At 38.2% G+C, this 27,457-nt stretch overlaps 4 protein-coding genes across 7 annotated transcripts in view; 2 read left to right on the forward strand and 2 right to left on the reverse strand.

The window, feature by feature from the left end:
* The first annotated feature begins 142 nt into the window (after positions 1–142).
* Positions 143–4,515, forward strand: alg5 (ALG5 dolichyl-phosphate beta-glucosyltransferase). Its single transcript, XM_024262718.2, has 10 exons — positions 143–440; positions 1,358–1,526; positions 1,637–1,683; positions 2,406–2,474; positions 2,546–2,638; positions 2,772–2,885; positions 2,955–3,014; positions 3,090–3,241; positions 3,795–3,880; positions 4,024–4,515. The coding sequence occupies exons 1-10, from the start codon at positions 378–380 to the stop codon at positions 4,137–4,139; spliced, it is 969 nt and encodes a 322-aa protein (XP_024118486.1). The 5' UTR covers positions 143–377; the 3' UTR covers positions 4,140–4,515.
* A 1,954-nt stretch (positions 4,516–6,469) lies between these two features.
* Positions 6,470–14,754, forward strand: smad9 (SMAD family member 9). Of its 4 annotated transcripts, none has more exons than XM_036215099.1 (9): positions 6,470–6,695; positions 7,307–7,410; positions 8,935–9,383; positions 10,764–10,979; positions 11,497–11,754; positions 12,078–12,185; positions 12,271–12,492; positions 13,963–14,219; positions 14,296–14,754. In XM_036215099.1, the coding sequence occupies exons 3-9, from the start codon at positions 9,188–9,190 to the stop codon at positions 14,437–14,439; spliced, it is 1,401 nt and encodes a 466-aa protein (XP_036070992.1). In that variant the 5' UTR covers positions 6,470–6,695; positions 7,307–7,410; positions 8,935–9,187; the 3' UTR covers positions 14,440–14,754. The 4 variants fall into 4 exon arrangements, with proteins under 4 accessions (XP_036070992.1, XP_036070990.1, XP_036070989.1 ...); XM_036215097.1 differs by having other exon boundaries at positions 6,473–6,695; positions 7,256–7,410; positions 12,075–12,185; XM_036215096.1 differs by having other exon boundaries at positions 6,473–6,695; positions 12,075–12,185.
* Positions 14,755–14,763: 9 nt separating this feature from the next.
* Positions 14,764–18,102, reverse strand: LOC112139895 (regulatory factor X-associated protein). Its single transcript, XM_024262743.2, has 3 exons — positions 17,402–18,102; positions 16,396–16,506; positions 14,764–15,528 (listed from the first exon to the last, which is right to left on the reverse strand). Exons 1-3 carry the CDS (start codon positions 17,831–17,833, stop codon positions 15,424–15,426), a joined length of 648 nt encoding a protein of 215 aa, XP_024118511.1. The 5' UTR covers positions 17,834–18,102; the 3' UTR covers positions 14,764–15,423.
* A 1,114-nt stretch (positions 18,103–19,216) lies between these two features.
* The window catches only part of dclk1a (doublecortin-like kinase 1a), a 49,391-nt gene continuing 41,150 nt past the window's right edge, over positions 19,217–27,457 (reverse strand). Inside the window, exons 12-21 of the mRNA XM_024265401.2 lie at positions 26,033–26,178; positions 25,686–25,805; positions 23,253–23,399; positions 22,894–23,027; positions 22,705–22,782; positions 22,286–22,382; positions 22,113–22,193; positions 21,922–22,035; positions 21,720–21,793; positions 19,217–21,069 (exon numbers count right to left, since the gene is read on the reverse strand). Of these exons, the coding sequence (XP_024121169.1) occupies positions 21,012–21,069; positions 21,720–21,793; positions 21,922–22,035; positions 22,113–22,193; positions 22,286–22,382; positions 22,705–22,782; positions 22,894–23,027; positions 23,253–23,399; positions 25,686–25,805; positions 26,033–26,178 (1,049 nt within the window). The 3' untranslated portion in view covers positions 19,217–21,011. The remainder of the gene's footprint in view (positions 21,070–21,719; positions 21,794–21,921; positions 22,036–22,112; positions 22,194–22,285; positions 22,383–22,704; positions 22,783–22,893; positions 23,028–23,252; positions 23,400–25,685; positions 25,806–26,032; positions 26,179–27,457) is intronic.

Below are 27,457 nucleotides of genomic sequence, written 5' to 3' on the forward strand. Positions count from 1 at the left end.
TTTAATGTAACAATGAAGGAAATTATATTTAGTTGTACAAACAAATCAAATAAAAGTTTTATTATAAAACCTGTCATGTCAGTACCACCCCTGACCAGCTGATGGCAGTATGCATTTCCCACAGCCCTTTATGTGGTGTTCTGTTTAAAACTGATGATGTGTCGAGAAGTAGAATTACTTCCGCGTTGCTTTTGTGTACAGCTCTGATTGGAAGTGGAGCTTTAGTCTCTATATTTCACACATTTTCGTTTACATGTTTATTATTATAAGTTGAGGGAGTGGAAAAAGGGAGCAGAGTGAAGACAAGGCGCTAGCTTGTCGGCTAGCCACAGGTGTAGGTTTTAGTTTAGGAGCTGCAGGACGACTTGAATGGAAACATGGACTGTATTTGTGAAATCGTCCAAGCTCTCATCGCATTAGCAGCTCTGGGTTTTATTGTGGTGAGTATCTGGTTCCTTTAAACATTTGCTGTTTTGTAGCTAACATGTGAGATTGCTATTTTCTCGTCTATTTACTCAATTCCTGTCAGTGACATTGAGCAAATGTTACTTTATGTTTTACAAGAATATTACACCTCGCCTGCATCACTCTAATTTGAACGTAGGTCATATAAAATATGCTATAAATTGAAACCAAATCAGTAATTTACTGTGAAAACTCAACATTTTTATGAAAATAAAGCTCATAAATTAGAGTTAAACCAAACAAAAAATAATTATAATAAATAAAACAAGCCCAACACTGACCTATTTATATATATTTAAGGAGTGGACAGGAAGGATAGTGCTATTGTTGGTTATAAAAAAGGAAAATTAAGGTTTAAGTTGTATTAAAGAGATGTAGTAGAAAGAGGATGTGGAGTTTAGGTGGTGTGAGCGAGGAGCACGAAGATGATAAAGTTAGATCCCAAAAGAGAGCAGGTGATGAAAACATGGTTTTGATTTGGAAAAATTATATCTAAGATAACTTTAAGACCTTTAAAGAGGATCTCACACCTCACTGTGGGCCATCACACTGATCTTTAGCAAACTTGCAGGTCTACAAAATAATACAAAGTCAGTGATTTCATGATATTGCCAAGTTGAGTCCTGAGCTTGATTGCGTTAGTGGGCCCTTCAGGTGGTGTACACAGAATCCTAAAAAATGTTTAAGACTTTGATTACGTCACAAAAAAATCACTTAAAGGTGATTCTACAGCCAGCAATTCAAAATGATTTTTCTTATGATATTCATATATAAATCAATAATTGTTTTGAACGGATTGGGAACAGTAGCGCACTGCCTCGTCACTACAAAAACAGTTTGCTGAGACTCAAAGGTCAAAGGTATCAAACAGAGCTCTGTTCTTCTTTTTCAGGTGCTTGTAATCGCACATCTAACAGCGGGGATGGCAAACCTGTCACGCCACGAGAAGGAGAAGTACTTCCTCACGGCGACAGGAGAAACGCGACCCTTCCCCAGTCTGCATGATCCTCACTCCAGGGAACTCTCTGTGGTGATCCCTGCTTACAACGAAGAGCTCCGAAGTTAGTGTCTGAAATTGTTATCAAATAGAGGCTATGAAGAATCATCATTTTTGTTCTAAAAAAAAAGATTCTGACTAAATGTTTTAAGCTTTGCCTTTTTTTATTCTTAGTGCCTGTGATGCTCGATGAGGCTATGGAATACCTGGAAAGCAGACAGGTTGGAGAAAATCTCTATTTTTAGGAAAATATTTAATTTAACATCTTTTGGAATCCGAATTAAATATGTTGACTCCCAAGCATATGTTCCTACAATCCCCACTAGGTGGCAGCATTTTACCATAACCGGCTTTCTGCTACACAGAAATACATTTGGAAAAACTTAAGCACCCTATTTTTTTAAGGGATTAAATTATATTTTAAGTAGAAATACTAATCTTTCAGTAGTTTTCAAAAGAAATAAAATGTTAGTCTATATTGACTTCCACTTATCCAGACAAAAAGTACTTTTTTATGATATTAAACTGTAATGGTGTAAATCCAGCACTTAATGCACAGAAACTAGGAGGAAAAGGAAATCCAAAACATAAATCAGTGAAATATCCAATTTCTACCATAACTGATGGGAACGTGTGAAATAATGAAGGCAAAATTGATTAGTTAGTCTTGAAAAAGCTGAAAATAAATCCAGCACGCTAAACAGATCAAATGATAACAGAATCTAATATAATAAAGTACGAGAACTAATTCAATAAGTTTAAAAATTGAAACAACAAATTCGGAAATGAAAGCATTTAATGTTAAGACTCCACTGTTTTTATACAGTCTGTAATTTTTACAGTGCTCTTTTCTGTGGTAATAAATATAAATGCCATGAAAATTGAATAACAAAAGCATGAAATTAGTTTTTCTAAAATAAACTTGTTCCTGTTTTTGTGACAGAAAAAAAACTCTTCCTTCACCTATGAAGTGATTGTGGTCGATGACGGCAGCAAAGACAAAACCACGGAGGTAAGAATGATAGCTGGGAAGTAAAAAATAAATGAGAAAGTGTTTTAACTTTTCTGTTTTTGTTCTTTCAGATTGCTTTGGAGTACACCAAGAAGTACAGTGCAGATAAAGTTCGGGTTCTGACCCTGGTGAAGAACAGAGGAAAGGGGGGGGCGGTGCTCATGGTAAGAACTTGTCAGCATTATTCCACAATTTCAGATATTTTAAAACCTATTTAATTCCCTATTTTCTGGAGTATTGTGAATAAATCTTGTTTGATTGTTATCTGTCCCCCCCCCCACCGTGTGCGTCATGAAGGGCACTCTGAGCTCCAGAGGGAGGCTGATTCTAATGGCTGATGCCGACGGAGCCACCAAGTTCTCAGACATCGAGAAAGTGGAGGCGGGGCTTAAAGATGTCAATTCTGGACCGGTGAGGTTTTGGGTTCTCGCACATTTTAAGGAAAACACCAAAGTGCTGACACCTCTTTGTCACATGCAGGAGAACATGGCGATAGCGTGTGGCTCCAGAGCTCATCTAGAAAAAGACTCTGTGGCTCAGGTGAGTTTGTGTCTTTGCAGACTTCTCAGAAACAAAAGAGTTGACCATTCTGAAGAGCTTTCTGTGTTTCCGTAGCGATCTCTTTTTCGTACATTTCTGATGTACGGATTTCACTTCCTGGTGTGGTTCTTCTGCGTGCGAGGGATCCGGGACACGCAGTGCGGCTTCAAACTTTTCACGCGTGAAGCAGCCCTCAGGACTTTCTCCTCCCTCCATATAGAGCGCTGGTGAGAGAGAAAGTTAAACACTTTGTGTTTTTACATGTTCTTGTGGCCCTTTTCCTCACGATTAATAAAGAAAATTAGGCTAAAAATAGAATTTCTGACTGTTAAATTGTTGTGAATCAGGAGGAGAAGAAAAAAAATGCTATTTAAAAAAAGAGATCTGTGAAGTAGAAAAGATGAGGAGTGGGCTGTAAGCTCCATGGTTCTGAGGTCTCACCAATGAGAAGGGAAAGGGGGGCGGGGTTGATCCCTGTCAACAATCCTGACTCCAACTCGGAGGCGAATTAACTACTGCTGCTCTGCAGAATTTATGTCCTAGAAAATGAGACAGGCTTTTTAATTTGAACTAAAAAATAATTTTTTTTGAGCACAAAATGCAAATTTATGCTTGCATAATGCTAATTTGTATGCACAAAATGCTAATAAAATGCAATTTTCTACCCATAAAACCCAAATTTGTGCCCACAAAATATTAAATTGTGGCCACAAAATAGCAAATTGAGGAAAAAAATATTTTAATAATTAAATCAAATATCACTTTTTTTCCCAATCACAGGGCTTTCGATGTGGAACTCCTTTACATCGCTCAGTGTTTCAAAATCCCCATAGCGGAGGTAGCGGTCAACTGGACTGAAATAGAAGGTACATCTGTTCACAGCGTCTCTGCTGCACATGTTTACGTGTCCTTCATGAAATCTCTTCTTCCTCCACCTCTCCTCTTTTTGTTTTTTTCCTGACACTGGAGGCTCCATCACTTTTTAACGCCTGTGTTTTGGTTCGGTCAGGGTCCAAACTGGTCCCGTTCTGGAGCTGGCTACAGATGGGTCGAGACCTAATTTTCATTCGCCTGCGCTACTTGACTGGAGCCTGGAAACTGCAGTCACCACAGAAGACTGACTAGCCAACGGGACGAGTGTCAGTGCCCGAGATGACCATCGATGGACACGTGGAGGACGGAAGGAGGGAGTCCAGTCTTCTGTGACTGAGAGTAAAGTGTGGACACAATCACAGGTTCCTCATGGTCCTGCCTTTTTATGTGAATATTGGCTTGTAACGGCCACTGTTACACATATTTTTGTTGCCTCGATTCTCAGACTGACTCATTCAGAGATCCATGTGCAGACTTACTTACAGACGTGCCCTCTGTTGGACATGGAGGGAGCGTGTAATGAAGTGTGGAGAATCCTATTATCCGTCATGGTTTCGTGAAGAGGGGGGCTTTTGTTTTGTTTGTTTGTGCTGGGAGGGGGGGGGAATAAAGATCTAATGACACATCATTTGATTATGTCTTTTGTTCTTCTAGTTTGAGGAATGGCAGCTGATCTATGGAGAGCATATTTTTTATATGTATTTACTGATTTTAAAAAGCTAAACTGTTGAGAAGGCAAACATTTACTTTTGATTCTCAGCCTTATTTATTTCTGCATTACCAAAACTAGTCTGACATTATTTTGTTAAAAAAATGTGGCAACAAATGGCAATTTGTGCTCATTCAATGCTAATGTGTTCACAAATTGTAAATTTGAGTGCAAAAACAATAATTTGGTCACACAAAATACAAATGCTAATTTATGCACACAAAATGGTGATGTGTGGCCATAAATTGCTAATAAAATACCAATTTGTGGCCGCAAAGTACTTTTCTTTTTTCTCAAAATGCTAATTTGCGCACATAAAATTCTATAAAAAATGCTAATTCGTTCCCACACAACACAAATTGTACGCACAAAATGCTAATTTGTGAACACAAAACATTAATTTGTGTACACAAAATCCTAATATAATGGTAATTGGTGCCCGGACAACATAAAGTTGTAAACAAAAAATGAGCCCACAAGATGCTCAGTTGTGCATATAAAACACTAATTTGGGTCTACAAAAAGTTAATTTGTTGCCACAAAGCACTAATATGTACAATGTTTTTGCACATAAAATGCTAATTTGTGTAAACAGAATATTAATGTGTGACTATAAATTATTAATGAGGGAACACTTTCTTTATAAATTGTATTAATTTATGTTTTGGATGTCATGTCCATGCTTCCCCATTTTATTATATTATATATTAAATAGGATCAATCTGTTGCCATAGAGATTAATTGCTTACTTTTGTTGATGCAAAAGAGATCAAAAAATACAAAATTGTGTTATTCGTCAAAAAATCCTACTAATGTCAGAGTAAACAAACATTTTTTGGAGCAACAGTGGGTCTGTCTTCCTGTTGGTGTCCTGTCTGCAATCTCAGAGGCTGTGAATCATAAAATAACAATTTCTAGTCTTGTGCTTTCAGAAAGTAAAACATTTATAGACTTTATGAAATTGATCTGTTGGCAAATAGTTCGATTCCCACTATTTTCAACAGAAGCCGGAGACTTTTCCAGCTCGGAAAATGTTGGTTTTTTCAGACAGGTGTGCACTACTTTTATTGAAATGAAAAGACAATGCAATGATTCCAAAAGCGGCGTCAGTTGGGAATTTTTCCCAGACAAAATCGACTTTTATCAAACACCTTCGCGGTGGCACGCCGCCAGCGCGTACATTTCCATGATTTACCTTTCTAGCGGAGCTGCTGGAGGGGTTTCACCGTCCTAACGTCCAGCAGCAATTGCAGTAAACTGCGAAAATGTCAAACTTGTAGACTGGCTGTCGCCAGACAGGCTTGCGTCATTAACTGGACCAGTCACAGCACTTCCAATAACGGGTTGTATCCATCCGCGGTGACAAAGAACTTTGCATGGTAACAATGCAGTTTATTTACAGTAAAGGTGCAGGGGATTTATGAATTAATAACTGAAAATGTTATTTTAAAAAAATCGAAAAGTTGTACTTTATAAAGTGTGACTCATAGAGAGACGTTTAAACCGAATACATGCTACTTTACATTAGGGTTATCAATTGATAGCACGTATTTAAGGATATCGGGGTGTGTTCTCACTTTCAACTGTTGAATGGTGACGTAAAAATAAAAAAATATATATTTTTTAATGTGCGTGGAAAATCTATTTAAATTATATTTATTATATCAAACACAACAACATTGCGACTGTAAACGATAATAAATATGGAAAATTGAAATTTAACATTGTAAGAGTCAGAAAGTAGAACAGACGTCCCATCATCCCATTCCTCCACACTGAATGAATGAAGGTCTGGGCGTGACACAGGTGACACGCGGAGGAGCGCGCGCCGCTGCACGCGCTGAAGGCACTACAACTAAAATCCCTGAAAACCTGGGAATGTTCCAGCAGGGGGAAGGCGGAGGGATCTGGCAAACAGGCGCTGAGGTTCCAGTCAGACTGACGCCGCCAAGGCTGCGCGGCGCTCCACTGTGGCTGCTGAAGGAGGGGAGCCGGAGCTCTTCAAACCTGCGTCAATGGCGCCATAGATACTTCCACCGGAAAAGCGGCAAATCGGACCTTCACAACAAAAGAAAAAATCTCACAACTTCCGGTACAAGGTGTAAACATTTTATTTGATAAAAATTAATATCAAAAATAATAATTGTTCATTTTTATATTTGTTTAAAAAAGAAAATCACATCACCCTCTTAAAAGGGCCAAGTATAAAATTTAGGAAGTATTTTCAATTTGATTTTGGCTCTCAGTTCCATTTTTTGTTTGTTAGTTTGAATATGTCTAACAAATGTCACCTCTAAAAAAGTTTTTTTCGTTTATATGTTTGTTTCTTTTGCCTTTGTCTGTTTGCTTTCACATATTCATACACAAATAACTAATATGTAACTTTAATTGATCCCTTGACGTTCCTACAACAACTACAACAACAATGATATTATCAGACTTTGTAACATAATAAACATCACTAAAATACAGCAAATAATATTTTATGATAATACATTTTAGAAAATTGTAAATAAAATAGAAAAATGAAAAAAGAAAACTGATTCAAGTCATGTTGGCTATATTGATGAAAAGCAAATGGTAGGCCTATTAATATATGATTTTTTATGATTTTGCATAACTTCTAAGGACATCTCCATGCTTTTATTCTGAAATGAAGGATTTCTAACAACTTCCCGTTGACGCTGTCTTTACACTCCCGCGTGGACAGACACAACACACCGAAGAGACAGACGCGCACTTCCACAACTCTGGCTGTCCGGGGAAGCTGCAACACTCACGGCCGTCTTCTGTGCACTTGTTATCACAACAGAGGTGAGGAAACAAACCGTCTTCCTGTTTGCAGAGAGAAATCATTTCATTAACTTTCTCTAAAGTTGTATTTTGAACTAGCTGTCACCTGAATTTTATTTTGGGATTTTGCGCAATATCTTCCTACCGGGTTTGCGGAAATGAAATATTTTGTAGATTATTTTTTAACTTTGGTATATATATATATATATATATATATATATATATATATATATATATATATATATATATAACTAATTTAATAATTTAAAAAAAGTTTATTTTCGTAAAATAAATCAGTAAAGTTAACAATTCCTGATGGTTGCACATTTTCAAACCAAAGGTGTGTTTACATTGCCGAAACCGGATTTGGCTGCGGGGAAAAAGAACCGCGTGGAGTGATAGTAAAAGGAAGCCTGGTGTTTACTTTTTTGGGAAGGGGTGCACTGGCGATAAAGCATTAGGTAATTAGTCTATCTGAGGCTGCAGACTCGCTGACGCCAGGGTTCCATAAAGCAGCAGCGATGGACTGATCCTGCACTGAGCTTTGGCGCTTTTGCTGTCATTGTAAAAACTCCAGCTGTCTGCAGAATCCAGGCTAGAGCTGGACGCCTTTTTGGGGGTGTTTCATGCACATTTCACCTGTTATCATTCTAGACTCACCTGAGACAAAACTGAGGAACTCCATTAAAAAAAGTGCTCGAATGTGAGAGTTTTTGTTTATAAAAATGGCATTTAAAATCAAAATGTGCAAATGCACAGAGGAATAAAGCAGATATTGTTAAGGATAGAGAGATTCCTTGGGGACATGCTGCTCCAGCACCCCGTTTGTGTCATTTCCAGGACATGCCCAGAAAGACACAAGCAGAAGAAGTCTCCCTCCCGGTTCCCCTCTCCCCCTCCTGTCCTGTGATGTGTTCTGGCCAGACAGAATGGCTCCTGGGCGTCAGTGGCATGATCATAGAAACAGAGGCCAGAAAGGACGTTCCCTCATCAGTGGTGAATCTAGAAATGAGTTTTGGCCACGTTGGTCTGCTTTTTTTCTGGAATTATTCTCTGGAGTGTCTTTTTTTTTTAAAGTCCACAGAGACTTATGTCATTGTGCAGCATGTGGGAGAGCAGTCCCACCGAGAAAACCTCCTGATTATGGAAATCCACATTTAATGCACTTTTTATAAACTCCAATGAACGTTCTTGTTGTAGTTTTCGGATGGTGGTCATAAATTAAGCTTAAAATTGCGTTTTTGTTGCACTCGTAATGTTAGGTTGGGCTTTAAGCCAGAGCATGCAAGCAGATGGATGATGGGAAAGGGGGGCGGGCTTACCCCACACTCACAATTTAGAGGAAAATTTCGAATAAGTAAGAAAGTATCTCCTAAAAATCGACATTTTTTAAAAAACGCTTTTAAAAAAAGATCAAAAGATGACTTTACTCATCTTTCCGGGCCAACTCACCACCAATGTGACTAATGTCTCTGCGGTACCTGACCGTCCTCCTCCTCCTCCTCACTCCTGTCAGTTGATGCAGTCTCTCATGTCTCTCTTCAGATGATTGAAACCTGACCTGGACTCCTGGCTCTGCGAGGAATAACCTTCCCTGCAGGAGGCTCAATCCAGAGCAGCCAGATCCCTTTTGTGGCGGCACAGAGACAGGATTCAGAGCTGGCGTCTTCACTAAAGAAGCAAAGGAATACAAACAAAATCATCTGCCCTGACTCAGCGTTTTTTTTTTTTTTTTGTCATAAAATTCCTGTCCTCAAGGGAACTCTAATCCAACTTGACCTATCCGTTCACGCTAAAGATGAACTCCTCCACCTCCTTTACGTCCCTGTTCTCCTTCACCAGCCCTGCAGTGAAACGCCTGCTTGGCTGGAAGCAAGGCGACGAGGAGGAGAAGTGGGCCGAGAAGGCTGTCGATTCTCTGGTGAAGAAACTCAAGAAGAAGAAAGGAGCGATGGAGGAGCTGGAGAGAGCCCTGAGCTGTCCCGGGCAGCCCAGTGAGTTCCAGCGATGTGCTTGAAATATTATAAAAAGGGTTTTCTATTGGATTTTAATTAAGTAATTTGTGTTTTAGCAGAGTAAATTTAATTTTTACACTTCAGAGAAAAAAACTGACGTTTTAGTCGCTTTACAGTTCAAATTCCTAAAAATATTTTTTTTCTTAAAGTAAACCTCTTAAACATACCTAAAACTATAAATAATTAATTTCAACCTTTCACTTTATAACTGACTTCTACCCACAAAAGGTTCTGTTGACCTTGTAATGGACACTAGATGTCCATGGGAAGTTAGCAGCTCTGTTTCACAAAAACAGGTCTGACTTTTTGAATCTGATTTTGGATGAAGATGTTTTTCTGCTCATGTCTGCTCAGGTTCATCTGGTCTGTGAAACTTGATTTTAAACAGCAGCTTCGCCTCCTGAAACAGAAACACAGATGCTTCACTAATGATGATATAATGATGAACATTTATATTTCATTTCTTAAAATGAAATGTAAAAAAAAAAAAAAAAAGTTTTTACTAATTTATTTCTTCAACACTGTAGAATTATTGAGGAAAAACAAAATTGTTTCTTTTAATTTATTGTTAATTTAAGCTCAGTTAAACATGGCAGCTTATTTGAAAAAAATGTCTGATTGACTTAAATATTTATGTTTCAAAAACATTTCTTACATTTTCTTTCTAAAATTTAAATAGAAATTTAGAAAAAAATCGTTTTTATTGATTTATTTATTTGTGTTTTAATACAGTAAAATTGGGTGAGAGAGAAACATTATTTGTTGCCCTTTTTTGATTTTTTTTTTATATTTAAACTGAGGTAAACACAGCAGCTTCTTTTGAAGTGAATCGCTCAAAGGGTATCTAATAGCATCTCCGTTGAAACATTTTTTTTTGCATTTCGTTTCTTAAAAAGAAATTTATAAAACCTTATTTAAAAAAAATATTAATTTAGTTTTTCAACGCTAGAATTGGATGAGGGAAAACCAAAGTATTTATTTTTGCTTTTAATTGTCAAATTGACAACAGTATTTATTTTTCAAAAATATGTCTTAAATAAAAAAAATATTTATATATGTAAATATACATATAAATATATATAAATATACATTTTTCAAAAGCATTTTTTTACATTTCATTTCTTAAAAAGAAACTTAGAAGACCTTACTTAAAAATGTTTTAATTTTATTTGTTTTTCAACTCTGTAGAATTGGGTGAGGGAAAACAAAAGTATTTATTGTTGCTTTTTTAAAGCTCAGTTAAACATTTCAGCTTCTTTAAAGGGGAAAAAAAGGTCAAAGAGCACTATTTATTTAAAAGTTACAAATATATGTATTTTTAAATATGTTTCAATAAAATGACTGCATTCTATCCTTCAGGTAAGTGCGTGACCATCCCTCGCTCGCTGGACGGCAGACTGCAGGTGTCCCACAGGAAGGGCCTGCCCCACGTCATCTACTGCCGGGTGTGGCGCTGGCCGGACCTGCAGTCCCATCACGAGCTGAAGCCTCTGGAGTGCTGCGAGTTCCCCTTCGGTTCCAAACAGAAGGATATCTGTGTCAACCCGTATCACTACCGGCGCGTGGAGACTCCAGGTATACACTTTCACAGCCGTGAGCGTCATGACGGTTTTTTTAGAGCTGTGGACTTTAACGGATTAACGCACGCAATTAATAAAAAAAGAGTTGACGTGTTAATTTGTAATAACGTAAATTAATCGAAGTAAAATAAAATAATAAAATAACTATTCAATCAGTTTTTAGTTAGATCTTTTTGTCACAAAAAGCGGACTATTTAATCCATGTCGCGCTGCCATATTGTACAAATGTATTTTATCTGGTAAAACATTGTGATTAATCGCAACATAAAAGTGCGATTAATCAGATTATTTTGTAACTGATTGGCAGCAGTAATTAAAAAAATACATGTTTTAAATGTACAGTTTCATGTGTGATTTCATGTTGTGATTATTTAATTATTTATAATTAAAAAAATTATAGCGATTACTTTTTTCCAGTTTTGCGATTAATTAGTTAATTTTTTTAATCGATTCCTGGCCCTAGTTTTTTTGTTTGTTTTTTGGGTAGTTATACTTCAAACTTTCCTCTTCAGTGCTGCCTCCGGTTCTGGTTCCCCGTCACAGCGAGTTCAACCCCCAGCACAGTTTGCTGGCAAAGTTTCGGAACACCTCCCTCCACAACGAGCCCCTGATGCCCCAGAACGCCACCTACCCGGACGCCTTCCCCCCGCTGCCCGGCTCCTCCTTCTCCTCTTCCACACCTTCTTCTCTCGCACAGACCCCCAACTCCCAAATATTCCCCAACTCCCCCAACAGTTCTGCAGAACCCGGCAGCCCCTATCACATCACAGGTAGTTCTTCCACAGATCTTACTGATTCATGCAGGCTTTTGGTCTTTGTGTTTCAGTTATTTTTGTGTAATTTTGATTTTTCTGTAAATAAATCCCAAGCTTATATTAAGGTGGAGTTTTGTTGTGAGGGTTTTTGAGTCATCAGAGTATTTATTTTTTATATACCTTTATGTTACATCCTTTAGCAAGTAATTAGACATAAATTGGGGGCTCGTCCGGGATTTGAACCCAGGTCCTGGAACAGACAGAAACAACACTTAAAAGTAAAAAAAAAAAAAGACAGCTCCAGCCATAACATTCCTGTTTGGTGATTTTTCCAGCAGAGACTCCCCCGCCTCCTTACAGCAGCATGGAGACAACCCCTCAAGAAGACGTGAAGCCCAGCAACTCCACAGAAACCACTAAACTAACCTTCTCCGCTCCACACAGAGGTAACCAACCAGCTCACGTGTCTGTATCAGAACACACGCATTCTCCTTAGTACTTTATCCACCTTCATGTCCATCCTCCCTTCAGATTTGAGGCCCGTTTGCTATGAAGAGCCCAAGTACTGGTGTTCTGTCGCTTACTATGAGCTCAACAACAGGGTTGGGGAGACTTTCCACGCTTCCTCCCACAGCATTTTGGTGGACGGCTTCACCGACCCGTGTAACAACAAGAACCGCTTCTGCCTGGGCCTCCTGTCCAACGTCAACCGCAACTCCACCATCGAGCACACGCGCAGGCACATTGGCAAAGGTACAGCGGGCGGTTAAAGAATATTTGACTCCAATACAATTTACTTAAACTATACTTTAATCAAACTTTAAGAAATACAAGTGGCTAAATTTACGAAACACCATATAAAGAATAAAAAAAAAACATTTAATCAATGGTAAAATCAAAAAAACGTATAGATGTTATGTGGATTTTTTTAAGTTGGTTAAGTCTTTACAAAATGACATTTTTCTGTAGCTATTTTATTTGAATATGATATTTTTTTATTAGTTTTACAAGTTTACCAAGTAAAGAAATGCTTGTGTCTAACTTTGAAGACTAATGTCGGCGCGCCTTTTACTTGCTTTCAGTTTCAGCTGCAGCTTTTATTTAAAACTTCCACAAGAACTAATTTGGTTATTTTAAGGTTGGCTAGACTTTGTTCTTTTAGTTTACTTTCTTCAAGCTGCCTGAAATAAACATTATTTTAAAAATATTTAAGAGACTAGAAAACACGCCTTTATTCTGAAAGAATCACTAAATTCCCTCTAAACTTTGGATGAGTATGAGTGTTCTAGATCACTTGTGTCAAATTCAAGGCCCGGGGGTGGGACAAAACATATTTTTATGGAGAGTAAAATATTCAAAGTTATTCAAGGTTTAATTTGATTTATTCTTGATTAATATTGCTGCCTTTTATGGTATATTATTATGTTAAAAAGTTTTTTAAATTGGCATTCTGCTAGCTTTTTGAACTATTTTGGCATCTACTAAGAATTTTTAGGCCATTTTGGAGTTTAGCTAATATTTCAGCTACATGCTAAATGTTTTGGCTAATTTGGGCTTTTTTTTCTCTGAAGTTTTTTAGACTGTTTAATATTTTCACGCTAGCTGTTTTGGCTAATTATGCTTTTTTCTGTTTTTTAAGCTAAATTTGATTCAAGATATTTTGGGGGGGGGGCTAATTTGGCATTTAGCTAATATTTTAGCTGGTTTTCAGCTTCAGTGTTTTCAGTTATCAACTTCGGCGTTTTAGCTATCAATTTCAGCGTCTTCACCTATCAGCACTAGCATTTTCAGCAGGTAATGCTATATGTCTAGTTCATAATTATGTTAAAAAGTTACTGTTTTAAAGTATTAAGAATTTAGTTTAAGTGTGTTCAATAAGGTGTGTTTTGGATTTTAGCCCCTTGTGCGATTGAGTTTGACACTCCTGCTCTAGACATTATACATAAAAACAGAAGAGTTAATTAAGAAAAATAAATGTACACTATTTTTAGGGTTTTGCGATCTTCTCTGTACCTAATTATCAAGGATTTCCTTTTTGAAAAAACTAAATTGTTATAGTTTAACTTTTATTTTTTAACAATCCTTTTCTTCTTTCTTTGTAAATTACTAAAAAGTGCACAGACCAGTATTAATCAACAATTTATACATAAATTCAAATAAGTTTATAAATGTAAAATTCAATGTGTTTGCTTAACCTTTATTTTTTTTGTTGTTTCCTCTCAGGGTTGCATCTGTACTACGTGGGCGGGGAGGTGTACGCAGAGTGTCTGAGCGACAGCAGCATCTTTGTCCAAAGCCGCAACTGCAACTTCCAGCATGGCTTCCACCCCACCACCGTGTGCAAGATCCCCAGCGGATGCAGCCTCAAGATCTTCAACAACCAGCTCTTCGCCCAGCTCCTCGCCCAGTCGGTCAACCACGGCTTCGAGGTGGTGTACGAGCTCACCAAGATGTGCACCATCCGCATGAGCTTCGTCAAGGTACCAAATCCTACCAGATGCCACGTCGGGAGTGTCCATCACCCTCTGGCTGACGGCTCTTGTGTCCTTTCTTCAGGGATGGGGGGCTGAATACCACCGCCAGGATGTGACCAGCACCCCCTGCTGGATTGAAGTGCACCTGCACGGGCCGTTGCAATGGCTGGATAAGGTTCTCACCCAGATGGGCTCCCCCCACAACCCCATCTCCTCAGTCTCATAACACCAACAGGTGTGTTCTTGTTGCAGGTAGACGGCAACGGTTTGCTCGCCATGTCAAGAAACAAAAGTGAATTTATTTGGGCTGAAAAGTGTTTCTTCATTTCAAGAGGACGAAGCATTTATTCGTCCACTGGGACTCAGGAAATACTTGAGGCCAGAAAAAAAATGGGATGTATTTATAGGTACTTCAGTGCTGTTATACATGTTGTAGTGATATTTGCTGTCTTGACCAACGTTTGCTGTTACATGGTTCTTTATTTCCAATGATTTCTAAAGCTTTGGGTGTCTCCCGTACAATAAAAAAACATTCGGAGAATTGTTTCTGTGTTTTTTCTATGTTTAATGATCAATATTTGGGGGTACAGACTACAAACAGACCCTGAAACGGAGAGAAACTTCTTCTCCCATATTACCACACTTTACAAACAGATGGCACGTTAGCGTTATTTGTTGTCATTTTTGTGCTACAGTTTGATTAGAACCAAACTTAAAAAAAAAAAAATGTTAGATAAAAACAAGTCCTTAAATGTGAACTTGACTGAAGACAACTGATTGTCACATGTAACAACATTTAAGGAGGTTTAAACACTTCATATAAAAGACAACGTAGAAGGTTTTCCCACATTCAAACCAGTGTAATCTACAGCCTTCGTTGCTACTGGCATTTAAATAGAAAGCATTGGAAAAGTTGGTTGTATGTAAAAAAATGAACTTCATTAACAGCTGAAGACTCTGCTACATAAATATGTTCACACTTCTTTTGAGTGACCTCTTCATGTATTTCCCATCAGGCATTAATAAACTTTATATTAAGTTAATATATTAATTTAATTCCACAATTCTCAACATGCCCCCAATTTGTACCTGCATTTTTTATATCTAAATCTAGATAAAATCATGCTTGGATGGAACAAGTGTCAGTATTTTTTTTCTTCTCATTAGTCTGATGTTTTTACAAATACTGCTGCGTACTGATCAGTTCTGGTCAACAGCCCTGGAACTGCTGCTGTGCTTGACTGCGGCTCTGTGAGACCAGGAGCTGCTGCTGCTGCTGCAGGAAGCTGATCACCTCCGGACTCCTGAGCAGAGACTGATGACACAGAAACTTTATTTAAACACAAAAGTAAACAGCTTCTGGAATGAATGTAATGCAGTCAGATTAGATTAACAACTAAAATAATACACTAAAAAAACAATGTTAAAAAGCTTTAGTCCATAACAAATAATATTTTCAACTTAAGAGTTCTAGTATTTTTACTGACATACTAATAAAGTGCTTTTTTTAAATTATGGACAGCGAATCCATTATTCCTCTTATAGGAATATGAGTAACTCTAAAGTTAAGCTTTGGACAAAATGTGTCAAAATTGAAAAAAAAAGAAGAAAAAAAAGGTTGGTGTATGAATTAAAAAATAAAAAAAGCTATTTATATGTAGTTTATGGATTTAGATAGCCATAAAAAACTAAATGAATAGCCCGTTTAACTACTTGACTTTAATATCAGTTACAAAATTTAGTAAGAACAGTTATCTTAATTCAAAAGTCGATCTTTATATCTCCGTTTCCAAGAAAAGAAATTCAAAAAGGTCAAAAACTGCATTAGAAAATGAAATAAAAAAATAGGATAAAACAATAATTGAAACTGATTAAAGATGGACTAAACAACTGCAAAATGTTCCCAACATAAATTAAGCTAAAAGCTGGCTGGAACTAAGGTAAAAATAAAATAAAATATCATTGTATTTGTATTTTCAAATAATGTTTTAAAGTTGGGAGCAATGTTTGGAAATCAAAAGGTAGCCGCACACAGACAAAATCTAGAATAAATAAATAAAACCGAGTGTTTACTTACTATATACTAATTTGCTTGAAGTTTACAGCAGTACTTTAACTGCCTAATATACCATGTTGGACTAATTCAATCAGTTTCCTGATGTTGGCCACTACTTGGACTTACCAGTCTTTTCTGATTCAAGACCTGCTCTATGAGTGAAGGTCTGGCAGGTCGGTCCCCCATGCCGCTCAGGCGTTGTTTGTTCACTGACACTGGACGCTCTTCAGAGTTCTCCTGGTCAATGCACAGAACCAAAAGAGGCCCAGTGAGGTCTGAGAACATTTCTACGACACTGTAGTCTCGTGTTTCACTTTCTTACACACCTTTTTAACACATTTATTGTTGTGTGATATGCTGTAACACATTTGCCCTTGTGGATTAATACAAATTTATCTGATCTATTCTACTACCCAAAAATTTAAAAGGGTCTCAAGTAAGTATTATAGTACTTTTTTCCTCCAACTGGTTCCAGTAGTTACTATAGCTCCTTGTTAGCTTACTTGTTTTGATGTTTTTCTATTTTTAACATGATTTTGACGGACATTGCCTATTTTTCTACATGTAATAAGTGTGTTGGCATGCCTGCTACCTCTTTTTGGACGATCTACTTACTGGGGGCATCGCTTACAAAATCAGCTGTTGTCGCTTGGCAACAACAAAATGCTGCTGGAGAAGTGACCAGAGATTGCTGGAGAGGCTGAAGAGACAGAGGTTCTCCAGAGTTTGAAGGACTTTCATACGTTTTTTTATGATGGAATTGTTGCATCTCCACTCTGGGTCAAAGGAGGATGCTACAAAAACTGGAATCTATCATGATCAATCATTTCCATCTTCCTCTGCATGAGTCTTTTTCAGTCAGTGATGCTGCAGGATGAAATGTTTTCACAGATCTTTCCTGCCAGACTACACAACTCTATTAGACTCTAAAACAGCTCATATACACTTGACACATTTATTATATTTTAATGAAATCTCTTATATGTTGTTTTATAATTACGTGTTATTTTTTTAGCTATAGTAACAAAGCAATTTCTCCATTATTTGATCAATTAAAGTTCTTTGTATCTTTGTATAAAGGTTTGCTGCACATGGCTAAAATTAAGTTGTCAAATACTTTTGCACATCTTACATCTAGTTTTCCGCTGGACATGGCCTGGTCACTCTTCTTTTTCTTGTACTTGTCTTTGTACATCTTGTTGCGGTGTTTTTTGCACATCCACGGTTTCCTCTGCTTTGCCACCTGCGTCGTGGTTTCTTTGCATCCCTCATAGATGCACTGTTTGGGGGCGTTGTCCCCCTCGGAGGTCTCCTCGTCGTTCAGCTCCTCGGGGCTAGCAGCGCTGTCTCTGGGGTCGGATGTGTCCAGAACGTCGCTCTCTTCGTCCGGATCGTCCGCGTCGCACGACGAGGCATTGTTATCCGGCTCGTGCGGCGTTATTACGTTCCTGCTGTCAACGACTCCGCTTTTGCTCATATAGTACCTCTGTCCGTCCTTAGTCAGCAGCAGAGTGGAGTCTTTTTCTTTACTCGCGGCTGGAAGCGAGTTGTCTTCTTCGCTCATGACTGGAGTCAAGCACAACTGCAGCGGCGCTCCGGTCAGCTAGCAAGCTAACTCTTAACGTAACAACACGTTACCGAGCTAAAAACTCTTTACTTAAACTCCAAACGACAACTTTCGGTATCTAACATTACACTTATTTATCTATCTATCTATACATTTCTACATTATGACCTAATAACTGAATATTATAAATTCTTATCGGTCACAGTCACAAACATATTTGTTTTGCAAACCGCAGCGGCGCCTGTCTTCTTCTACGCAGAAATTGAAACAATAATGTAGTAAAGCGACACCTAGGGGTCAAAGTGGTAATTATACACCATTTAAAGGCCAACTCAGTTAAATAAAAAAAAAGGTTTTGGGTGTTTTTAACATATTCTCATGGCATTTTTCTCATAATGAAGTGCATATTTAAATAAAATTAAGCTTAAAATTATATTTCTAAGTATTTTTTTTATTCAAATCGTTGTAGCTTTGACGTTAAAGCTGCTACAGAAAGTCACGAGCTCCCTGCTTCAATCCATTCTGATGCATCCGCTTCAAGAAAATGAACATCTCCATTTTCCTCACCCGAGAAGGCATCTGGATCTAAACTGTACTCCACAATTGTTGTCATTTTTGTTGCACCGGAAATGTTAGGTTGACTGTATATAGAGAACTGGACTGAGTAATCCCTCCTCCCTTGTGCTCAAAATAGGAAGTACCTGCTAGTTCAAAGAAGCAAAAATCTTAAAGACGTCTATGGTGAAATAAATAGCTACTACTCAGTCATTCTGTTTTTCAGAATAATATTCTTGTTTTTTTTTAACTTCTTGCTAATCCCAATTTTTTTTTCATGATCTTGTTCTTTATTGCAAGCTATTCATGTTATAAACTGACCAACCAGATGCCTTAGTGAAAGCAAATGGTGCCTGCTGGCCCCAAACTCGAACGCTTTATTGACAGATTCTCCTGAGAACGCTTTCACTGGAAGAGGTGCCGAATTTCAATAAGAATTTCCATATAAACCTTGCCTGAGACTGACCCGGACCAATCACTGTCGTCTGGCTCCAACATGGGGATGTCCATATCTCTGAAAAATGGCGACTGTATTGGCTTCATTTCGCCGGAGCGGGTGATGTCACACTTGCTCAGTCCAGTTCTCTTTATACAGTCAGTGGTGTAAACAAATGGATGCTGGGAAGTATGGGTGGGCTTACTCTGCCCCAACACTATCACCCACAACTCAGAGGTGAATTTCTAATGCACTCCGCAGAAATAATGACACATGTGTTGAAATTTTGCCTAAAATGCTGGGAACGCTTTTACAGTACGGCAAACATTGGAGTGTGTTACACCAAAGCACAAACACATAAATAGTGAACAAATAAAAGCAGAAAATGCTGTTTTTTCACCATGTATTTATTATTTCTATTGTTATTGACAGGGTATTTAAACAGAGGTACAGGTATCAGCATTTGGAACAAACTGTAATGTGGCGGTGCAGCTGTGAGAGCACTTTGGTAAACCACTTGTGCTAGAGAGTGTGGACTTGAACAGCACAACAAATTAATTCTGCTCTGCAACACGTCATCGTGTGACCAGAAGCAGAGGAAAGAGAGACAACTTCAGCTAGATCCGAAACAAGAAAAAAAAATTAGATCTGGTCTTCATTTTTCTTAGTCAAACATCCTATTAGCTGTCAGAAATCCCATTGTTCTCAATGCCAATCGCAATATAAGCATTTTTTTTAACTCCTACTCCCTGTTACACTTTTTTACAGCTGTCATAGACAAAAACTAGTAAATAAATATACTGTTTTAAGAACTATCAAAAAAATAAAATTGTTATTTACATAACATATAAAGAATTCTTCATCACTTTTGTCTCATAAGAATAGGCTACTGTATGTCTGTCATGCGTTCATCTGAAAAATGAAGTCATAAATGAGGTTGTACAGAGCAGAAATCAACCCTCCTACGACCTTTCAACTCTTTGAACAAGTGCTGCTGGTTTTCAGATATTCGCACCCTCTCCGTCTTATTTATTTGTATAAAAATGTCCCCATATTCCTAAACTGTTGTGGTAACCTTTCTATGCTGGAAAATGTCAATGTTGATTTGGCAAAAATGAGGAGTCTTGAGCAGAGTGGTTATGAGAACATGTGCGTTGAGGAAAACATGTTAAGTCTGCTACAAGCACCCAGATGCTGCTGGGGTTTAGTGTAACAAGCCATCAGAGCTGCAGATAACAAAGCTTTTTAAGTGGAAATAAAATGCACCATTATTGTCTGAATAGCAGTCTGTAAACTGAAAGCTGTAGTACTGCGATTCAGTGTTCCAGAAAGGCAACGTCAGCAATATGTGAACAAGAGTCAGAACTGTTTTATTCCTCTTCCTTTTAGCTCTGATTTTGCAATCTTACTTCATTCATAAAGTCTACCACAACCTTTGATCTATTACTTCTTACTTCCTATCATACTCGCAACACAACAAACATTTTCTAATAAAAAAGGGAGATACATATTTTTTAAAAAATGCAGTGAATAAAGTATGAATAAATAAGGTTCAATAAAACATGAACATTGGTCCATATTCTCGTATTGCCTCGAAGAGCTGTTCAGTCTGGAGGAAGGTTCCATGTTTAGCCCGAATCATCACTTAAAGGTCAACAGTGTTGTTGACCTTTCTTGCTCCTTGAGCTCTGTAACATGTGCTCAGATGAGAGAATATTCAAAAAATGAAAAGTCTTCCACCTCACTTAGCATTTTCCCTCTTCGTAGTGTTTATATTATTTTTTTTCTCTTGCACCAACAATCTGTTTTCCAGCTTTGGGAAAATGGTTTTAGGCAAAATTTGTTGTTTAAATTCACAGATTTCTTTTTTTTTTCGATCTCCCTGCCACAGTTTTCCAGTGTTTCCAGCTCCTGGATGATGAATGTTTCTTCTCCTCCTCCTCCCCGCCGCATCCTCCTTTTAAAAAGGTGAGTTGGGGGAGTTGATGGTGCTGACTGAGCCGATGGAGATGTCATCCGAGTCCGATGGGGAGCTGTGGTCTAGAGAGGGATCGGAGCAAGTGTGAGGGGTCGGAGAGAGGAACGGGGCAGGAAGGCCAGGGAGGCAGTGGGGAGGCTCCACATGTTGGGTTTTTGTTGTCTTCTCTGTATTCACAGCCTGGATCGTTCGCGAAGGGCGCCATTTCACATCCGAGTGGCATCCTCGTCTGAGAACCTGCCTCTCCTTATCAAAAGGGGTGGCCTAGAAGAAAGAAAAAATACAGGAAAACAGCATGATTAGAGCTCCAGGAAATAAAAAAAAAGGCAAAACCAGTGGACTGTCAAAAGAGGAATTAAGAAATCTTTAAATATATATTTTTTAATTTGTTACAGATTATTGTGCACCAAAACTCTTTTAAATGTGTTATTCAGGACACACATCTCAGCAAATGTAGATATAAATTCTTAATAATTTATCCCAATTCCTCTTATCACTTGTCCACTGCTAACTCAGGTTCTCCAAAAGGAAGCGGAATGAAGCAAGGCAGCAAAACCAGGCACAGGAAGCAGCCAACCAGGATGCATCACAACAAAAACATAAAAAATAAACAAATAAATATGAATTCAAACAAACAGCAGGTTAGGTGAACATTTTTGTAAAATATGGCACTTCAAAATACAAAATGTTTTATTTCGTGCTTTAAGAAGCAGTTTTGCAGGATTTCAACTAAGACACAACAATGATAGCAACCAGACAGCAAAATGCAGGTAGTGGCAGGTGGAGTTAAAAACAAAAAACTGCATTGTTCAGGCACAAACAGTCAACAAAGCAGCACTTAGGAGAGGGGATTGGAAAGGTAAGGGGCACTTTTGTGACTTCTGCAATTCTGTCTCCATGGAAACCTGCCGTACCTTATCCAATACATGGCCGGGTGCTGGTAGAAATCCAACGACCCGGATCTCTGCATAGAAAAGCTGTCATCCAACTGAACAAAAAGAGAAACCAGAACAATCAATCTGGATTCTAGTGTCAACCGCTTTTGGGTTCTGTAATGACGGACTCTTCTGAAGAGAAGAGGTTTAAAGAGAGGAGTCGCTTTTCATGATAACTTACAGAAATGACTGACACGCCTGCAGTGGTGTCGTTGACCTTCGGATTAGTGTTGAAGTGCTTCTTAATCTTCCCTGCTACTGACAGCTGGTGCTCGTTCTCGCATAGACCTTCATTCTGCGTTGAGAAAAAACAGAAATGTTTCATGGGAAATAGGAAAAAGACGCTCCAACTCTGTCTGCTACAACACTTACAGTGACCCACGGGTGCTCCAGCACCTGAAGGGCGGTGTATCTCTGATCCACTTCCACCTCCAGCATGGATCGGATCAGCTCCTGCACAAACAGAATCAATGGTTTACTCTCTCGGTTAGGGGGAGTGAACGTTTGTCCATAACACAAAACAGGAACACGCAGAAGATGCTCACCTTGGCGGTCTCTGAGACGTTATCCCAGTACGGAAAAGGAAATTCTAGTTGGCCCATCAGAATCTGATCAAAAAGGGCTTCTTGATCCTCGCTGCTCCTAAAAACATTAAAACAGCAATCAAGCGTCAGTGACAGACAGGGGGCTACACTATTACCGACCAGCAGGGGGACTCAAATGTTACATTTAAGCTTCTAGTCAGCAGATCGTAACTAAAAGAACAATAACAGTTAAAAAACAAAATAATCTTTTCAGGATGGAGAGTTTTTCTGTGACCCTTCCAGACTAACAGGTATTTAAATATCTCCAGCTATACTGTAAATAATGAGATAATATAAACAGAAATTCTGCTAAAATTGGATACATTTCTTTTTTTGGACATAAAACTCTGTCAGTTCAATAGATTTTGTTGCAATCTTACCCTCGGAATGGTGGGAAACCACACAGTAGGATGTATGTGATGACTCCAGCTGCCCAGATGTCCACTTTAAGGCCATACCTGTGTAAAGTTCAGGATACAAGATGAGTCACTTCCTGACAGTCTGCTTTAAACATTAGCAGTGCAACACCTTCAATAGAGATCCGTTTACATCGTAGGTGTTCATCTTACCCAGTTTCTGAAATAATTTCAGGTGCTACATATGTTGGGGTCCCACAGACGGTGTAGAGGGGTCCATCGACCACGGTCGCCAAACCGAAGTCTCCCAGTTTCAGGCTTTTGCTGCCGTCAGCGTGCTCATACACCTGAAGACAAAGTGTAATTAAAAAACTTAATTTCTCTGACAATATGGGTTTTAACAGAAGGGCGAGGGCAGGAAGTGTGAAGGCAGCAGGAATGAGTCATCCCTCTGCGAGAGTTCAGAGTGAGTAATATTACTTCATCGTTCATTCAGAAAGCCGACAGGAAACAAGAGAAGGGAGGGGTGCACTGCGGCAAGATATATAAGGATGTATAGTGATTGAACTCACCAGCAGGTTCTCTGGTTTGATGTCTCTGTGCACAATATTCAGGCTGTGGAGGTATTTGATGGCACTGGCCAAATTGTGGAGCATGCCGCTTGCATCTCTCTCGGTGTATCGGTTGGCAGAGGTGATGGCATCGAACAGATCTCCCCCCTGTGGACAAGTCATAAGGAAAAAAAAAATCATTTTCTATTTTCAGACTGAAAGTTTTCCACAGATTTATTTATTTTTGCTGATGAGTTTTCAGTTTTTGTCTGTTCAGCAGCTGGAGGAATAATCTGACTCCTTGGTTGAAAACATCTCCTCCCACTTGTCTTGATCGTTTCTTCCAAATTCGTCTTCTCCTCTCCCGTCTCTTTGTCTGAACGGACTAACTGGAACAGAGGCTTAAAATAGGGCTGGATGTCTCTCCCGTTCCGACTCTGACTCAGACGGACTGTCACAGCCCGACCTGGACAGTGACTGTTCTTTAATTATATGGACTGTCAAATGCCACAACTCGGCTTCCACTGTACCCATTATTTATTTTTACCTCTTGTGTGGATGTGCATGCTTTTAATCTAAGCGTGAAGGCTTTAACATCTCATTTGAAAGTAGAGACATTAATAAACTGCTGGTAAATGAAGCGTGGCTTCAAACTGACAGCCCAGTAAGTGTTAATTAAGGATTTGTTGTTGCTATTAAACTATAGATTTATTGAGGAAAACGTTTGACGCAGGCAAGACTGCTTCATTGTGTGGGGAAGTTAATCAGATTTAATTCCTGACGCTGCTCGCGACATGATTGTGAACATGTTTTGTGTCACACTGAGAGGATTTGTGATGACCTTTGGAAGACTCATCAGGAGAAACACAACGATGACGTGAGAATGTAGGATACAGGAAACTAATCAGTTGTTCCTTTCAAAAGAACACCTTTTCAATGATATGACTTTTGATAAGCTACAACATTTATATTGGGGGTGGGAGGGGGGCAGAAGGCTTTAGAAAGGTGGTAAATAAGGCCATCACAGATGAATGGTTAAAATGTGTATTTTAAACAGTTTTATTATTGAGTTTTTGTTCAAAAATATTCCAAAAATAAGAATTTATGGAGACAGCATGAGTTTTGGCTGAGGCCAATAATTTGAAGGGATCGATATTTCATTTAAAAATATTGATATTTTAATTTTTGAATTCTGACAGGAGTTTTTTTATGATTTCTTAATCTTTGTCAATAATGATACTAAAATTAACCCCAATTTTTTTTTTTGAGCGGGGACAGCTGCCCCAACCTGTACCTCCACCCCTGCATTTAGTTAAATCTTAAGGTAAAACCATACTGTAAACAATGGTTAAAGAAGATTTGGGACAAAAATGTTAATGTTTTACTTCAAAATAAAATTGTTTGGGAATTAAAACAAATTCAAGATTACTGCTATTTTTTATGAACTGAGAAACACGGCGGCGGTAGCATCATTAGCTGGGTATATTTTTGCAGCATCTGAACCAGTTATTGTTGACATACAATGATATTCTAACTGCTATCTGCATATTCTGAATAGAATATTTTTCTTTTTAAAGATGAAATACATTTTGTAACTCTTTCTGTAAACAGAATTCCAATAAAGTGACAAAAACAGGAATGCATCAAAGAAATGGGAACAAAAGAAAAAGCAACACGAGGACAAAATGCTAAAATCAACATCCTAAGACATTCCGTGGAAGCATTTTATATTTTGGGGTAAAACTTATTTCAAACTTGATAAATAATTTGAAAAATGCTGCTTCATTTTGTTGTTTCTGAACCGTTTTTTGGATCTACTTTAAATAAAAGTATTGCAGTACAGATAATTTTATCATATGTCTCTACTGCCAAATAAGTGTATTTCCAAAATGACTCCAACAAATGTAAAATTATTCTGCATCATGTTATGAAATTTTACAGAAATATTCCAGTCACTTGGATTAAAATAGAATTTTGTTTAAAACAGACTTTGGCTCCTCTTTTTAATGTGTCTTTTCCTTCTATCCTGGCATCAACTCTTTCCACCTCGTTCATCCACAGCTTTCTCTTGATCCTCCTACTTTTGGACACCCTCACTTGTACGCACATTTCTCCCACAGATTGCCTCTCATCTATATTCTGTAGTACTCCACGCCACAGCACGAACAGATGGATCCCATTCCTGGCTCCTAAATTATGCACAAACATTTCTTGACTCAGAAAGCAAGAGAGCGAATGAAGAATGTGAACACAGCAGCCCCTGGGGCCACAGACCGATTCTCTCAGTCCCATACTGTGCAACTTCGTCATTTGCAGCACAGTTCGCTTGATGCTCCTCCGACTATTTCTGCCACACTTCTCGGCTGCACTTTAGCTCAAAATAACGGTCACCCTCTTTCGGAATGTAATATGTCTACTAAGATAGATGTAACACATTTTAGTGGGGAGACAAACCTTGACGAGTTCCATGACCAGGTAAAGCTCGTTGTAAGTGTCCACCTCCTCTATGAGTAAGACGATGTTTGGATGTTTGACCCGGCGGAGGATCGCCACTTCATTCTGGATCATGTGTTCCTGGAGAGCAAAGACTTATTTGAAGGACTGAACTATTCAAAAGATAAATTACTAAAAAAAAAAAAAGTCTTTGGTTTTGATATGAAGTTTATCAAGAGATTTTCAGAGTTTTACTACTTTGACAGATGTCAGTCTTTTATGAAAGTAAAGTCTAATAATTTAGCAATAATCAAAAAGCTAAAAATTATCATGTATTTTTAAAAATTGAATAAAACTTTCGAACTCACCTTGCCTCTGCACTTGCCCTTGTTGATGATCTTCAGCGCGTACTCCCGTCCGGTGGAGAGCTCCACACATTCCCGTACGACGGCAAAGTTTCCATCTCCTAACATCCGGCCCACCTTGTAGCGGTCTGATATGTAGGATGGCACTGCTGGAACCTCGTCTGCTAGAACCTCATCTGCAGAGAAGAACCATCAATCAAATCATTGTTTTGTGTGCTTCATGTGTCGACTGGCGATTAAACTTGAGGTGCCTGGAAAGGACTTCGCATGAAAACAAACTCTACGCTGATGATAGAACATGTTTTGTGATTCAGATTCGTCAAAGAAATGCATTTCTAAAAAAAATGTTTCAAAGACATGAAAATAAGTTGAAGTCCCATTAGTTGTCATGCACACACAGGTGTGCGAAATTTGTTCTCCGCATTTGACCCATCTCCTGGGGGAGGGGTGAGCTGCAGACACAGCTGTGCTCAGGAACCATTTGGTGGTTTAACCCCATTTTTAGTCTTTGGTATGACTCAGCTGGGATTTGAACTCTACCACAAGGCCACTGAGCAGAACTAACACCTAAAAGAGTTGGTCTGATAAACTTGATGTGGAAAAGGAGCAAGTTGATATAAAATAACAAGGAAAGAGACTGTAAAAAGAATCATTCATTTATGCTGCATCCCACTGTAAATCTGTTGTCAACACACTGACTTCCTTGCCAATGGTGATCAGTCTGGCAAAATCTAAAATTTTATGTGGAACCAAATGGTGATTCAATCATATACAGACAATGTTTCTATTATTCATGAACAGATTTAGAACATTTAGTAGGATTTTTTTTCCCTTTTTCAGCTATGGTTCCATTTAACCCTGTAAAGCCCAATTCATCAAAGAATTGACCAAAAGTTAACATTCTTTGGAATTAAGATGTTTTGATGAAATTTATTTTTTTGCAATAGTAGTGCTTTTATGGGATAAAGAAAGTAGTCTATACATTAGAATATATTGGATGACTTTTTTTTATCACAACAATGTTAGTTTAAGATGCAATATTATTAATACAAATGTTCAGGAATAAAGCACATTTTTGACCCACTGTCTCAAATTCGATCCACACATTTGAACTTACATGGTATATCATAAATAATAACAATAGATGAGATTAATACAGTGGGTTTTTATGATAAAGAGGTGTCAAAAATATATGTATAAAATTTGATACAAATGGAATGGTTAAAGAAATGCTTCTCAGAGTCATAAAATTAACAAATCCAATTTCTTTATCTCTACAAGGGAGTGAATGTGTGAGAACCCAGCATGCTAACAATTGAGAGAATAAATATTTGAGGAAAGGTCAAACAGCTGGTCACTTGTGTGTTTTACTCACCTTCAGTAATGAGTTCGTCACCATCTTCCACTGGGCTGGGAACTTTAGCAGAA

Source organism: Oryzias melastigma, linkage group LG14 (genome assembly GCF_002922805.2).
Source record: "Oryzias melastigma strain HK-1 linkage group LG14, ASM292280v2, whole genome shotgun sequence".
NCBI lineage: Eukaryota > Metazoa > Chordata > Actinopteri > Beloniformes > Adrianichthyidae > Oryzias > Oryzias melastigma.

What these genes read in the sequence shown, in the direction of transcription:
- alg5 (XM_024262718.2), top strand. Translation starts at nt 378, where the DNA reads ATGGACTGTATTTGTGAAATCGTCCAAGCTCTCATCGCATTAGCAGCT. An exon ending in AATACCTGGAAAGCAGACAG is followed by an intron (nt 1,684 to 2,405) that starts GTTGGAGAAAAT and finishes TTTTTGTGACAG; the next exon opens with AAAAAAAACTCTTCCTTCAC. An exon ending in AAAAAGACTCTGTGGCTCAG is followed by an intron (nt 3,015 to 3,089) that starts GTGAGTTTGTGT and finishes GTGTTTCCGTAG; the next exon opens with CGATCTCTTTTTCGTACATT.
- smad9 (XM_036215097.1), top strand. Translation starts at nt 9,188, where the DNA reads ATGAACTCCTCCACCTCCTTTACGTCCCTGTTCTCCTTCACCAGCCCT. An exon ending in CTTCTCCGCTCCACACAGAG is followed by an intron (nt 12,186 to 12,270) that starts GTAACCAACCAG and finishes TCCTCCCTTCAG; the next exon opens with ATTTGAGGCCCGTTTGCTAT. An exon ending in GCGCAGGCACATTGGCAAAG is followed by an intron (nt 12,493 to 13,962) that starts GTACAGCGGGCG and finishes GTTTCCTCTCAG; the next exon opens with GGTTGCATCTGTACTACGTG.
- LOC112139895 (XM_024262743.2), bottom strand. Translation starts at nt 17,833, where the DNA reads ATGAGCGAAGAAGACAACTCGCTTCCAGCCGCGAGTAAAGAAAAAGAC. An exon ending in TGTCCAGCGGAAAACTAGAT is followed by an intron (nt 16,507 to 17,401) that starts GTAAGATGTGCA and finishes TGCATTGACCAG; the next exon opens with GAGAACTCTGAAGAGCGTCC. An exon ending in TCTTGAATCAGAAAAGACTG is followed by an intron (nt 15,529 to 16,395) that starts GTAAGTCCAAGT and finishes CTGTGTCATCAG; the next exon opens with TCTCTGCTCAGGAGTCCGGA.